The 16,160-nt window shown below is 37.4% G+C and overlaps 1 protein-coding gene across 2 annotated transcripts in view; it reads right to left on the reverse strand.

Annotated features, from left to right (window-relative positions):
• GABRA2 (gamma-aminobutyric acid type A receptor subunit alpha2) overlaps window positions 1–16,160 on the reverse strand; it is a gene marked incomplete at both ends in the record, with an annotated part of 121,428 nt that overhangs the window by 57,853 nt on the left and 47,415 nt on the right. For both annotated transcript variants that reach the window (XM_080797311.1, XM_080797310.1), the window contains one exon: window positions 12,977–13,044. In XM_080797311.1, coding sequence (XP_080653437.1) covers window positions 12,977–13,044 — 68 coding nt within the window. The remainder of the gene's footprint in view (window positions 1–12,976; window positions 13,045–16,160) is intronic.

Genomic DNA, 16,160 nt, shown 5'->3' on the forward strand with positions numbered 1-16,160 from the left:
TGAGATTCTAAAAGGAATAAATAACAACAAGATCAACTACAAAATCCCTCAGGGAATATACAAACAACTAAGAAGCAAATTTAGAAAGAAACCAAAAAAATCACAAAGACGGATTAGCATGCAGCTATGCCACAGTCTATGCTCAGGAGACGTGACTCTGACTGTTGGGTGAGACCAACAAGTAGAAGAATCCACATGCTTCAAGATTTGAAAAATTCTCCAAAGGAAACTTATCTAAATTCTCCTTTTTATAGCTGGGGTTATAGCTAAATTGCATCAGTTTCCTGTCTCTAAGCTTGGTGGAGGCAAAACCCACACAAGGATACAACTTCCAGTCCAATGTTTTAACTACCAATAAGTATTATTTCCATAACTGGTACTGCAAACAATGATGATTTCAAAGGCACGTTAACTTAGCTAAGGCAGAGTATTTTTTGGTGCCTGACTACATTAATTATAAGTCAATGCATGTAGCCAATTTCTGAAGAATTCTATCTACTCACTGAAACATAACCAAGTTACAGGACTGCTCTGGGGGTGATTTCTTATTTATTTTGATTTACTGAGCATGTTTTAAAGTACCAAAATTTATTTCATTTTACCCTTTTTACTAAAAAAGGCTAGTCTCCTCTGAGTAAATTCCAACCAGTGTATTTCTTCTATAACAAAGAAACATGTGGTTCACGAAGCAGGTATGCAGCTATTAAAGAAATAACACCCTTGGAATATACAAGAATGGTTGAGCTCAAACACTTCCAGTTGGTACTCAAAAGGGTATGAAAAGTATACGTAGCCCAGTATTAGCATTGCAAAAATTGCAAAAAAAAAAAAAAAAGGAGAAGCTTTAGAACAGAGCAGCAGTGCGCCAGTCAATACAGTTAATACAAGATCATAAAACCTTATTATGCAAAGAAGCTCACACAAACAGAGACTCAGAATAACACAGCTGCTACAATCTCTGACCACTGTGCAGGTAAGGTGTCTAGGTTTTCTCTTTGGAACTAGGGGCTGAGCAAGTTTCACGAACAAATTAAAAACTGATACTACAGATTCAGAATCTGAGAGTAGATTATTAAAATATATCTAATTAAAATATTCAAAATGATGAAGTTATAATAGTTAATTGCAATTCGCTTTAATAGAATTTTTAAACTTCACAATAACTGTATTAAAATATGCATAATATCCTAATTTCACAGGTGGAAAATACCTCAGAAACCATACCCATTTAAAGAGAGAGAGAGAATGCCAAGCTTTGAATCCAATTGTGCTTCCTAACACCATGCCTTTTTTTTTACATCATACGTAAAAACAATCCTTGATGGCATGGACATCAGAGTGAAATTTCCATCTTGTATAGACCAGTAAATAGATGTTAGTCATGGATTGTGGAAGGTTACAGAGAGAATTTAGTTGCAAAGTTGAGAATGGAGTTTTAGAATCTCTGTCAAAGTCTTCTTTCCACATTGAAAACTGACTCAAACATTAGATCGAAAGATAACAAAAATAATAAATCAAGTAATTTAAAATAGATGTTAAGAACTTGGGCTCTGAGGTTAGGTTGATTAGGGTACTTGACCTTGAGCAGGTTTTTTAATCTCACTATTCCAGATGGCTTATCTATAAAATGGTGATAATAATAAAATCTACTTCTTTTCATAAGGACAAAGTGGATAATATGTATAAAGTTCTTGGAAACAGTTTGGACATTAAGGAAGGAAGCTTGATATAAATCACCTTAAAAATATATTTCTTGGGGCGCCTGAGTGGCTCAGTGGGTTAAAGCCTCTGCCTTCGGCTCAGGTGATGATCCCAGGGTCCTGGGATCGAGTCCCGCATCGGGCTCTCTGCTCAGCAGGGAGCCTGCTTCCCTTCCTCTCTCTCTGCCTGCCTCTCTGCCTACTTGTGATCTCTGTCTGTCAAATAAATAAATAAAATCTTTAAAATATATATATATATTTTATTTTATTATATATATATAATATATAAATATATAATATATATATATATATTATATATATTTCTTCCCCCATTCCCTATACTCAACAACAGGGCAGTGGGACAAGTGAGGGACACCCAGAAGCAAAAGGTCATGAAATAAAGGGCCAATAGCACAGGTTGAGCCACACAAAGTCCATTAAGGAATAAGCCACCTGAGTTTTTGGTGTTTGGGCAATAAAGAGGTCACTGAGAAGATATCACAAATGTGCCCCATGAGAGAGCCCGACTTTGCTGGCTATAAAAACGGCACCAATTGCCAAGAGAGAACCACCAACAGAACAAGCTAAGTAAAAATGTATTTTCCTCCATTTTTATCATCTCCCTTTCCCTTGCCTCAACTCTGGCAGACCCAAAAAGAGGGGAGGAAGAGCAGATGATAGCCTTTTGCCCATTGCACATCTCTTAGCTGTGAACATGGCTGCGGAAAGGAGAGAAGATCCAACCAGCATCAAAGACTGATGTTTCAATTGGCCTGCACCGAACTCTTTGATATTTGAAAGTGAACAGAAAGCTACAGGATGCATTCAAGATATTGTCACGATGTTGGGGGTGGGGAGGAAGATCCAAAAATGAAGTGTTGTTGAATTTGATCAGTTGAATTTCTAAAGCCCTTGGGGTGAAGTCCAAACACTTTCTTGCAGCGTCCAAGTCCCAGCATGATCTCTCCCTCCATTTCCTCTCTAGCCTGGTGTTTGGCAGTACCCACCCTCCCACTCCACTCTGCCTGGAGCAATACTGATACTTCAGGGCCTCTGATGTGTCCTGTTCCAACCAAGTCCCGAAACTCACTGATCTCTGCTACAGAGGATCTTCCCCGCCAGTCCCTACATTTGGCCAACTTTCATTCCACACTAACAAGGACCGGGATCACCTTCTTCAACGCTGTAACACCAGCATCTAACAAACTGCCCGGAACACAGGAAATAAACAACAGTTAGTCAATGAATGAATGAATGAGAGGCATCATTAGAAATTAAATGTAGTAACAAGGATTCTGGGCAACAAGAACTCTAATTCCCTAAAGAGAAAGGCATCAGCAGAGGCATATGGTAGATAAGCTCTCAGGTATCTTATGGCAGTCACCTGCACGCAATACCTCAATCCTTAAATTTAACAGTGTGAAGTGTATAATGTTTGCATGTGTGTTTTTGTGTAACTATATTAAACTAACCACAGTAGCCTTTTAGTCTGTACGGTGGCTACATTTTAAAGAATGTTGACACTTATCAAAACAGCTATGCCATTAATCAGTCCTCTGGTAAAAGAGACCTACTGTGTTTTAAAGTTTCATTTGGAGATGGTTTTGCAGCTTTCTTTTCTGGGCAATTGGCCATAAGGCCTTTGTGATCTGGCTCTGTGTTTCTTTCTAGCCTCATCTCTGCATGAGATCCTCACCCCACCCCCCACCAAGATCCTTTAAAGCATTCTGGGCTCAAGTCACACTGAATTTTTGCATTTTACTAAATTCAACCAGCTTTCCAGTTTGTGCTAAAACACTCCCCTCATTTGTCCTCTGTAGTTATCTTCTTTTCCTAGAAACCTTCTCAGATATAGATATCCTATACCCACATACCCTCTGCTACATAGTCATCCATAAATACTTCAATAAAAGCATGATCCCACTGTTTCAAAGTTGATAACTTTTCTTAGCTGTTTCCCCACATCACTGTGAACAACTTGAGGACAAGCACTGGTTATACTTAGGGATTTCAGCTCCCACACGGCGACAGACACAGAGCACGTACTTAGTAAATCTTGTTGAAATGAGCAAACACAACTCACGCCTTGTAGTAGCTCAGACAGCAGTAAAGAAGAAAAACGTGAAGATTTTTATAATCCAGTATGCGAAGGCATAAAAACGTGAGTACACCATGTGGTAGAACACAAGGACAAGGACTAACCCTACTTGGAGTAGCCAACAAAGACATTGGAGAAGATGAAACTTGAACTTGGCCTTGAATAAATGAAAGATCTCCAGTTGGCAAAGGAGGGAAGCATCACAAGAAAAGTGAAAAACATCTCCACAGAGTTGTTAAAGATAATGGCATGTTCAGAAAACAGTGAGTTCAATGCAATCTTTAAAAAGAAAAACCTCACTGATAGTTATAATGCCTTACAGCTACTGCCCTCTGTCTCGCCTCCTCTCCTCAACCATGTTGCTTAAAAATGTTGCTTCCACGATTTCTCCATTTCCTCACCTCCCACATGCTCAACCCACTGCAATCTGGTTGCTTTTACCATGATCAGCAAATACCTCCGTGTTCCTAATCTAATGACACATTTGAATCCTTTTCTTGGTTTTTCCATAACATGACATCCTTGCTCTGTCCCTACTTTTGCAGTGCTCTCTTGCATTGGTATTAAATTATATTCTCCTGGTGTGGTAGGAAACCATTGGGAAAATCCTCACCATGGGATCTGATACTTCCTGTGTCTGCCAACAATCTACCATGTAATGAATGGTAACCCCTAAGAAAATTTATGGGAGTAGCATCAATAGACAACATCTATTATTCTTGACTAGGGCAAACAAGTTCTGTGTGACTCCCCCAAGAAGAGAGATTCCACCCTTGAAACTTGGAGAAAGAACATGTGACCTCTGCAATTTTAATTTTAAAATCACTCATGTTCAGAAATTATAACTATTTATTATTTAGTTTATATAAATGAATGGAGGGGGGCGCCTGGGTGGCTCAGTGGGTTAAAGCCTCTACCTTTGGCTCAGGTCATGATCTCAGGGTCCTGGGATCGAGTCCCGCATCGGGCTCTCTGCTCAGCAGGGAGCCTGCTTCCTCCTCTCTCTCTGCCTGCCTCTCTGCCTGCTTGTGATCTTTCTCTGTCAAATAAATAAATCAAATCTTAAAAAAAAAATTAAAAAAAAAAATGAATGGGGGAATGTTAAGGAGTGCCCTTCTCTGTAGGAAGTCAAGAGAACTATCACCTGAACCCCACCCCCACCCTCTTGCAGGAAGGTAGCATGGAGTGAATCTAGTCAAACTGCTTTTATTTGCCCTCTTTTCTGAAACTATTACCCCACTCCCTAGGTTTTGCCCATTTTACTCTGGGCAAAATCCATGAGTCGTCCCCATTACCACATGAATAATACCACCATCAGTATACAGAATCCTACCTTTTTTTTTTTCCCCCAAGATTTTATTTATTTATTTGACAGAGAGAGAGATCACAAGGAGGCAGAGGGGCAGGCAGAGGGGTAAGGGGAAGCAGGCTCTCTGCTCAGCAGAGAGCTGGATGTGATGCGGGGCTCAATCCCAGCACCCTGAGATCATGACCTGAGCTGAAGGCAGAGGCTTAACCCACTGAGCCACCCAGGCGCCCCTACAGAATCCTACCCTGACAGAAAAATGTAAATGACACAAACATCTGACTATGGTTCATCATTGCATCTGATAAGGAATAAAAGGCAGTGATTTCTAACTTTTGTTGTTAAGGATCAAAACATAGTCTGTTTCAGAGAAGGAAATCCTCCTTTATGTTGAAGACACCTACAGTCGCTTCATAGTCCCCTCTATAACCTGTTTTATTCTCTTGTATTCCAGAGTTTCTGTGAAAGTACAATGACCATTTCACTCGAAATCTCTTTCTTGCACAATGTTATACATGCCCATGGTTTCAACTACCATCCAATGGCTCCCCATACCATTTGCACTGCAGCTTTTCTCCCAAGATCTGCATATATGTCGGCACCTACCTAGACATCTCCAATTAAATCTCTCACAAAGACCCAAACTCAGTGTATCCAAAACATAAGTACTCATCCTCCAAACACCAAAACAATAGCAAAGTAAACTTTCCCTTCTGTGTATCATATCCCCGTGAATGGTACCACCCACCCCATCTCCTAAGACTTCATCCTGTGCTTCCCTCAACCCCTGCATCCAACAGATCATCAAATCTGACTAATACGACCATGTGGAGATCTAAATTTTTTCAGTTTTTCCAGCTTTGGTACCACTAATTTGGCCCAGTCCATAGTCATTCTTGCGTGCAATAAAAGAGCTTTCAAACTATTTTTTCCTTTCCCTATCTTCTAATACAAATTATTGGATTGCAAAAAATCTGACTCCAACACAGGTTCTCTATATTAATTACTCCAACCCCCCTACCTTAAAATGGCTTTTTGCTGCCTTTAGCATAAAGTCATAAAGTCAAATACCTTAACCTGTTAAAACGTAGACTGGCATACCCCACGACTAGCAATTACGGTTGCACAGATTGTAGAAGGAACCCAGGAAACAATCCAATCCAAGTGTCCATGAATCACATTTTAAGGGACAATATTAAAAACTCTTAAGAGGATACTGGAAAATATTGACTAGCTGAATGAATGCTCTCAAAGTCTAATTTCTATCCTTCCAAAATGTTAGTAGCTTTCCAGTCATCAACTTCAACAGGCCAATTTTGAAGTGGGTAAAATGACTACTTTACTTGTGGTAAACAGTATTTGCCATGTTTATAACAGGTTTCCTGATCTAGCTACATTTACAAATGACAACTTCTGATAAGGGTTAACACCTAAGTCCAGTGTCAATTTTTGACCAAATGTCGAGATCTAATAACTCTCTTAAGTCTCCCTAGGATGTTAACCACCAAAATACAGAATACCTCAACAGCTTCTGGTGAGTCTAAGAGATAATGCACTCTGTTTTCAAAGGGACAGAAAAGGATTAATCAAGGGGATTTAAATGATCAATAAACCAAAGTCATAACTTAATCTGACAGCCTGCTTCTTAATAGCCTAATGGGAATCTTAGGTTCAGAAATCTGGAGGTGATTTCAAAATTTGCACTGCTTAATTTCTAACCCTAACACTTTGCACTGCAAGAGATTACCATTTGGACTGGGGTTTTTAGTTTAGGTTTTAGCGCAGTAATTGGTAGCTATACCACTTATGCCTAAAGAACATGCACACACAGTGAAAATGTTTACTAATACGGGAAAAGACCTATATAGAAACTAAGGAGAAAAGAAAAAGCAAAAATAACAGAGGAATGAGTTATAAATTGCTAAAATGCACATGCCTACTGCAAACTTTGTCAACTGTCAGCTACTAGTACATTCCCAACTTTAATTACCTTCTTACTCATGAATTTTTTAGATGTTGAAATAAAAGATTTTTAAACTTAATTGCAGACACTGTAATTAGAATCTTTAATTATAATTTAGATCTGCAACTTTCTTTGGACAATTACACTAGTTAATGATTCTGAGATAACAGAATGTGTGTGTGTGTGTTTGTGTGTGTGTTCCCTTGGTTCTTAATTCTTTTTGCTATGCTGCATTTTCCTCTCAGGCTAATGTCACAACAAATCTACATCACTGACCTGAACAGGATGTACGGGTTTAGGTCTATGCACACTGCATAGAAATTAGTGCATTAGCTAAGCTATTAAAAGTGAAATTAAATATATTCTTTAATTTTTTCTCATTACCAAACTGCTTCTATAAGGCATGAGTTAGATATCTTCATGGCCACTTGCACATATGGTTAATAATAATGTGTTTTCCCTCCACATATAATACATTTAATTTTCTTTAGAGTGTCACAGATAAGTTTCACTTCTTGGCCATCCATACTAACATAAATTCAAATTTTTCCTCATTTGTTTATCTTGCTTTCCAGCAAAAGTAATATCAAGATTGAAAATCATTATAATTGGTGATGATGAAGACCAAATCATTTCTCTTTATAAAATGTATATATGTTTTTAAGTTGAGTTCCATCTTGCCTAATAGGTTTACAATATGAGTGCTTGTGTGCACACACGCACATGTGTGTGTTACATGTGTATAGAGGTTAGTCAACTTTAATTTCCCCCAGTTTCATCTTTCTTCTTAGATTTGGACAAATAACAAACAATACCTGTTGAGTGATGAAACTATCTCTTGTCTCTCATTCAAAATCCTTCCCATATCACACGTTATTATGTATACCAATTATTAGTGTATTGTTTCTGAGCTCCCAATGCAGACTCCTTTCCCCTTTTTTGGAAGACAGCTCTGTGTGTGTGTGTGTGTGTGTGTGTGTGTGTGTGTGTGTGTTTTCCTTGCTTGTTCGTGATGCTTCACCCCAAATGTAGATGCTGCCTTCTGCATATACTAGTTCTGCATTACTTAGAGCCTTCTTTTATCCTGTTTTATTATTAAAGTACCTTGTTCTAGTTAATAATTCATTTTATTAGATTTTCCCTGTTCAAACTACATTTATAGATCCTTTCCTCTGACTGGACTCTGATGACAAAGTACGTGCCCCCTTGATGGTTTTGCAATTCGTAAAACTTCCTCCAAGCCAGCTACTGGCAGGACTGAGTAAACAAGGTGAATAAAGATGGAAATAATGTAGAAAATCTGACATGACCAAAAGAATTCTATAGGACCGTGTTAGGCAAGGTAATGCAAGGAAAATTAATCATTAGGAATAAGGTCTGGGGCCTTTTCAGTGTTTCAAGAGCCCACCAAGATGTTAAGTATGTACTTCATCTAGGGAATATCTCTACATACAAAGTGCACATGCACATTACTCTCTCTCTCTCTCTCTCTCTCTCACACACACACACACTACAAAATAGAAAAGAAAAACTAAAAAATCAAAGTAGTTTTTTATTTAAATGTTTCCAACTACAACTCTACTTGAATTCAATTTAACCCAGATCATTTGGACTGTGAGCGCATTTTAATGTTTAAAACAATGTGTAGCAGGGTCCTCCCAGATAGGAAGCAAATTTGGAGCTTGCTAAAATTTTTTAAGTTTCTCGAGCTAGTTCACTGAAGAGGGCACAATTTTTCATTCAATTCAGACCAAAGAGTTTAAGTTTATTCTGTTGCTAATGGCCGCATACCTAACAACAGCTACCAGCTTTTTACTTTTATTTTTCTGTGCATCAGCTTGTTAATAAGTACCCTGTTTTTAAGAATGACAGCAGCAAACAGAACCACAGACCCATAACCTTTAGAAGCCTGATTGCCTGATAATGCCTGTTTCACTCACACATGGTCCTGTCCTAGCTCTGGGGCAGACTGTCCTTAACCTCTGAGTCTTCAACTTCACATGTCAGCAGCCCCTGTGCTGCCTTTCAACTTGACATCAGTGGATTCCTTATGTTGACTGCTAGGCTTTCGTTCCTGCTGCAGAATTATAATGCCTTTCCCATTTCTTTCTTAGTTGATTTTTTCCCATAATTTACAATTTGCAAAAACAGATACATTTCCCAACAAATGTCTGCAAAGAATTCCTACATGGAAGCACTTACTAAAGGATCACGGTTTCTTTTCTTTTTTCTTTTTTTTTTTTTCTAAACTTCAGCTTTACTAAGGTATAACTGACAAATAAAATTATAAGCTATTTAAAGTGTACACAGTAGTGATATACATATACATTGTGAAAGCATTCCCCCATCCAGTTAATTAACGCATTCACTAACATACTTATCTGTTTGTGTGTGAAAACATTTAAGCTCTACCCTCTTAGAAAATTTCAATTATACAATACAGTGTTATTAACTATAGTCACCATGTTTTACATTAGATCCTCAGACCTTATTCATCTTATAGCTGAAAATTTGTACACTTTTACCAACCTCTCCCTACTACCCGACCCCCAACCCCTGGCAACTACTTATCTACTCTCTGTTTCTGAATATGACTTAGAAAAATTGTATTTCTCGTGTAGGTGATATCATGCAGTATTTGTCTTCCTCTGTTTGGCTGCTTTCACATAGCATAATACCCTCAAGGTCCATTGTGTTGCCACAAATGCAGATTTTAGGTTTTTCCCATGACCAAAAATATTCATATATATAATATATGAATTATATATGAACTATATCTGTATAATATATATAATGTTTCCATATCTTGGCTCTTATGAATAATGCTGCAATGAACATGGGAGTACAGAAATCTCTTTGAAATCCTGTATTCATCTCCTTTGAATATATACCCAGAAATGGAATTAACGAAACACGTAATAGCTCCCTTTTGGGGGCACCTGGGTGGCTCAGTCAGTTAAGTGTCTGCTTTTGGTTCAGGTCATGATCCCAGGGTCCTGGGATTGAGTCCCTCATAGGCTCCCTGCTCGGTGGGGAGCCTGCTTCTCCCTCTCCCTCTTCCACTCCCCCTGCTTGTGTTCTCTTGCTCTCTCTGTCAAATAAATAAATAAATAAAATCTTTAAATTCCCTTTTTAAATTCTGAGAAACCTTACCATTTTCCATAGTGGCTGCACCAATGTATATTTTCACCAACAGCGCACAAGTGTTCCTTGTTCTCCACATCATAAACAACACTAATCTCTTGTCTTTTTAATGACAACCATACTTGACAGGTATGAGGTGAAAGCTCATGGTGTTAAAGATTGACATTTTCCTGATGATTAGTAGTACTTGATGCCTGACACGTGTCTGCTGGCTACCTGCATATCTTCTTTGTAAAAATGTCTGTTTGGGGGCGCAGAGGTGGCTCAGTGGGTTAAGCTTCTGCCTTCAGCTCAGGTCATGGTCTCAGGGTCCTGGGATTGAGCCCCGCATTGGGATCTCTGATCAAGAGGGAGCCTGCTTCCCCCTCTCTCTCTGCCTGCCTCTCTGCCTACTTGTGATCTCTGTCTGTCAAATAAATAAATAAAATCTTAAAAAAAAAAAAAAATGTTTGGTTTGTCTTCCTTTTTTTAAATTGGATTGTTAGGGGATTTTTTTTTTTTTTTTTGCTACTGAGTGGTGTCAGTTTTTTATTTATTTTGGTTATTAACACCTTATCAGACATATGATCGGCAAATATTTTCCCACATTGTGTAGGTTGCCTTTCCATTTTGTTGATGGTTTCTTTTGCTGTGAAAAAGCTTTTCGGTTTGATGTAGACCCGCTTCTTTATTTTTACTTTTGACCTGAGATCCAAAAAAACCATTACTAAGACTGATGTCAAATGGCTTCTCTCCCATGTTTTCTTCTAGTAGTTTTATGGTTTCAGTCGTTCTGTTCAAGTCTTTAATCCATTTTGAGTTGAAGCCATCTGCTTTCTAAATATGTATTAGTAATTGAACATAAGATCAGAACAAAGAGGATTAGTTTAATCCATTGTCACCACCAAAAAAAGTCACCTTCCACATGTTGCCAAAAATATATGAATGAGTTTGTCCAAAATCTCCAGAAAACAAACATTTCATATATCTAAGACAAGTATATATTTTTCTATTTTTAAGTTTTTAGGTAGAATAAATCCCTTTGTAAAAAAAAATTAAAAATAAAACCCAAAAACATTAAAGGTAACTGTGAGCAACTTCACAACACAATATAGATTCACAACATTCAATGTTGTGAATGAATAATATTCACAACACAAGATAGACAACATTAGAAATTATGATATTTTGGGTCCTATATTATTTACCTTTCTGTTTTGGCTGGTAACAATACACCAAAGGGAACCATAAAAGAATCATATATATACAATCTTGCTAGTTTTTCAGTGTCAGATGAAATTCTAACTCTCCTTGACTCCACATAAAGGTTAAGTGATCATTCTCACTGTGTCTTTCTAATATTTGGGAGCTTCTACTGAGACAAACAGAGCAAATACATTGTCTTTTCAGTCAATCAATACTGTTTGGAATACATATTCTTACTAAATATGTCTCCATCATCTTTCAAGTTCCTGTACACTTAAAACTGACCTACGGAAAGAGGCAGATTAATATTTTAGATCACAAAAGAAGATACCGCAAAAGAGGAGGAAGGATTATGTTGAAAGGATTTTTTTCTGTTGCTGTGGAATTGTGGTTAAGGCTTAGAGTTAAGGGGGTGGGGGGAACCACTTAAATCTTCATATTAGAATTTGAAAGAACTTCAAAGACCTGCTAGTGTTTAGCATCAACCAAGTCACCAAAGTTGGGGGTCATTACCCCTGTGCCACCTTACAGTTTGAGCCATCCAAGTCAATGTAAGAAAAGGACCATGAAGTTGGAGAAGAGTCTCTGGTAGAAGACAAAGCAAATGTTTTCAATGACAGAAATGGCATATCTGCTTCCTGAAGGAAAGGTAAAGAGGTCCTAATATATTGGCTATGTTTACTGATGTCTGCATTCAAGGGAAACTTAGTTTTTGTGTGTTTATCCCAGTGAAAAGCCACCGAACTTAGTGTCCTTCGCCTTGGGTTGTCAGAGAAAGGGAAGAAGTTGGGGAAAGGTGACATCATGGAGGATGACCAGGCAAAGAAAGGATAAGGGCACTCCCTTGAACTCTCACTTTCTGGGCCATAAGGAAGGTGGATGAAGAGTCTTTCAACAAAAATTTCTATTTCTGAGAGCTATCTCATTAACAATAGGAAAGGAAAACCGAATACTAAAATTTTGATGCTTAATTAATAATTATCTATGATGTTTCTAGCCTCCCAGTTTCTAACCCAACAGACCAATTTCCTTCTCTTTACCTATCTCATTGACACTCTTGACATCCAAGAATGTCAAGATTCTGTTTTCTTTAGGTTGATTTATATATGCCTACTATGTATGTAGCATGTATGTATTGTATGTGTTTAGGTCGTGTGAGAAGGACCCCACCTCCAATGGACGTTTTGCATTTATAGCACTGACCATGAGCACATTGTGCAAGGAGTGGTTGTCTATGAAACTATACAGATTTTACTTATCAAAGTCCAAGCAGGTCCTTCAATCCTAGAAAATGGTTCTCAGTGATATAATTATTTGTATTTCACTAATTGTTTACCACACTGTAGCTACGTAGGCAAACTCTGAAAGAATATAAATTTGAAGGGTTAATATAAACACTCAAGGAAGAATAGTGTACCACTGACAGAAACAAGTATCCTTAAGTCTCCAAGTATTTGGATCGATTAGGCATGAGACAGACACATAATTCTATAACACTAAAAATATTTGCTTATTCTAACCTCCCCCCATATAATGGGAACATAATATGAAGTAAAAATACTATTTAATGAAAAACTCACCATATCTGTATCTGAGACAGGGCCAAAACTGGTCACGTAGATGTTAGTGAAGACTTCAGTAATACTGTCTGATACGAGAAAAAGAGATTAAATATAGATAATATATAATGAAAGCCACTGAAAGAGAAGGGGTCAAGTACACGGAATGATTAGAAAGCTCTGTGATATTTAAGAATATTGGCTTTCACTTTCTTTTCAACTTTCACAAACAACAAAAATTTCTATAATGCCTAACTATTTCATAGATTCTCACAATCCTAAATGCTAAATTCCCAGAAGCATTATGGCATTTTTACTTGGAAACTATACCTGATTTAGAGCATTCTGTTTCAAACATATTTCTGAGAAATAATAGTTTCTCAGAATCTGGGTTAACTGAACTAGTTTACAATAAATTTACTACCAGTACTAAAAATAAAGTGTGGTTAGTATGGTCGCTATTTGATATAGTGCTAAATCTGGTTTTTAAACTAAATATTTCAGATGGTACTTCATGATGGTAGAGGTTTAGTTTGTAGATTGTAAATTAGTATATCTTCTCAATAAAGCACAGAAATGAATTGTTATTTGTTAGAAATAAATATAATTCAGATTAATATAAAAAGCTTCATTATTCAATGACATAAAAATAAAAGCAATTAACAGACATTAATCACAATGGATTATTTCCGAACAAACTTGTCTTTAAAGGTATTTACAAATGTATGAGATGTTAAGATTTACTTGAATTAGATTCAAATGTTATGTAACTTACTAACTGTAACACAATTAACTGGATTGCTCTTTTTTTTAAAGATTTTATTTATTTGTTTGTTTATCTCTCTATCAAATAAATAAGTAAAATCTTTAAAAAAAAAAAAAAGAGCTATCCAGTTAACAGAGACAGTGAGAGAGGGAGCACAAGCAGGTGAAGCAGGAGAGGGAGAAGCAGGCTCCCCACTGAGCAGGGAGCCCCATGTGGGACTCAATCCCAGGACTCTGGGATCATGACCTGAACCAAAGGCAGATGCTTAATGACTGAGCCACCTAGCCACCCCTGAATTGCTCTTTTAACCCCGTGATTTAGATCTTTTAAGTAAGCCAAATAGTGATGGAGGAAAGGCTCAAAAGGACTTGAAAAGAATAATTCTTCCAATGTACTTATAGAAAAAAAAATACATCATTAATCTCTATCATCATGAACTGAGTGTCTCATTTATTATCAAATTTGTAATTCCACAGAAGAAATATCACAAAATATTTTTCATATTGTACTGGCCACTAATTCAGAACCATAAAAGAGAGAGTAAACTAAGTCTGGGTATATTGTATCCAATATGACCCAAATAAAAAGCAAAAAGGATTTTGAAATAACAGAGCAGACTTTGAATGCTTAGGCTTCCAAGTCTTGAAATATAATAATCTGCATGACAATCCTATGAGGTAAGTTCTCTGTTATTATCTCAATAACTACATGTACACTTATCTATATACAGAAAGATAAGGAAGTGTGCCTAATCACCCACACTTGGTAGAGTGAATAGAGCCAGGTTTTAGAACCCAAGCAATCTGGCTCCTAAGCCCTAAGGGAAAACCAAAGCTAAAAGTGTTTTCTCATTAACTAAGTATTTCTATTCACTGTATTCAACCTAATACTCTGCACCCAAAAAATACAGTGTTCCAAATAAATATATTTATTCAGCTTTATTATTTTCTATTCTATTTTATTTTAAAAACTATTTTCATGAAATTTTATCATAAAACTCATCTGGGAAATAAATATGTTTATAAAGTTTACCCTCAGCTGCCAGCTGCCCCCAAGACCTGCCCAGAAAATCAGCTTTGTGGGCATGTAGCTTGTGCAGTCTCATACAGCCCTGTGCTTGGAAAAGCCCCAAGCTTGCTTTAGTGTCCTGTTTTTCTCTTTTAAAATTCTTAATTATCTTTTGAATAAAGGGCCCTGCATTTGCATCTTGGACTAGGTCCCACAAATCATGTAGCTGGTCCTAGACGTGAATTATATACGCTATTAGAAAGAAATTATGAAAATGGGACTCAGGTTTGTTTGCTTTTTCCTCTTATTCATACCAAATCAATACTGTCACACTTACTCAATAAACAATTGAATAAAACTTTAGTTATTAAAGATATTGATTTAAAATGTTCCAGAGAAGAAAAATGGAAATGCTGAGGTAGTCTTCACCTAAAATAGAGGCAAATGAAATTATTCTCCTTAGTCTGAAGTAGCAGAACTAGAGAAGAGAGATGACAAAATATGGGCATATATTCATGCTGAGGATATGAAGGATATCCATTATATGCCAAATGGCAAGTAAAGGTTGTGGAAGGTTGTTATCAGTACCTTGTGGCTGCAAGGAAATGGCAGCTCAGAATCCAAAGAGAAAAAATAAGATTACCCTCAAAGCTCTAAGCACTAAGAGCGACACCTAAAGACACAGAACTCAGATATGCAAAATTACCTTAAATAAAGGATTTCATTGTTTCTCAACTTCATAAGCACAGTGAAAGAATGGAGGCATTGCAAGGAATATTCTCCAGCTATGCAAATTCAAAAAAAGGAAAATCAGCAAGACAAACACTGACCACGAATACCCAACAGCTAGGAGACTGAGAAAGTGATTCTTGGTTATAGCAACAGAGGTGTCCACAATCAACGTGACTTAGTCAAATATTTTAGGGTGAGGACTACGGATATTCGGTACATCTAACACAGTTTCCTAAGGTTCTCTATTCAAAAGGCTACCTCTGATTATGAAGTGGCTTTCCGAAAGAGAAGAGAATGGAGAAGAAAGAAAGGGGAGGGCAGGAGAGAAGAAAGAAGATTTTAAGCATTTCTGTGACTTGGGGAACTTGTGACACTAATCTGTCAAAGGCCTTAGTATCTTCTGGTTAATTGTTGTTTTCCCATATGGGTTTAGAACAGGGTTAAACTGTGTTGCTAATTAATACCTATTGTAACATTGGGATCCATGGGACAGGTGTCTGTCACAGAGTCAAGAAATGTACTAATAATCCGGCGGCAGCCTCACTCACTGAGGAGTGAGTACTCTCCACTTTAAGAACTGTGAGTTACCTTCTCAAATCCTGATCGCATGGAGTGGACTCACCTTGCAGTGTCCTGACTCGGGACCTCCACCTTGGCTACTGCCGTTTTCACTTCCCTTCTTAGTTGATTGTCTACCTG

Source organism: Martes martes, assembly GCF_963455335.1.
Source record: "Martes martes genome assembly, chromosome: 2".
Lineage (NCBI taxonomy): Eukaryota > Metazoa > Chordata > Mammalia > Carnivora > Mustelidae > Martes > Martes martes.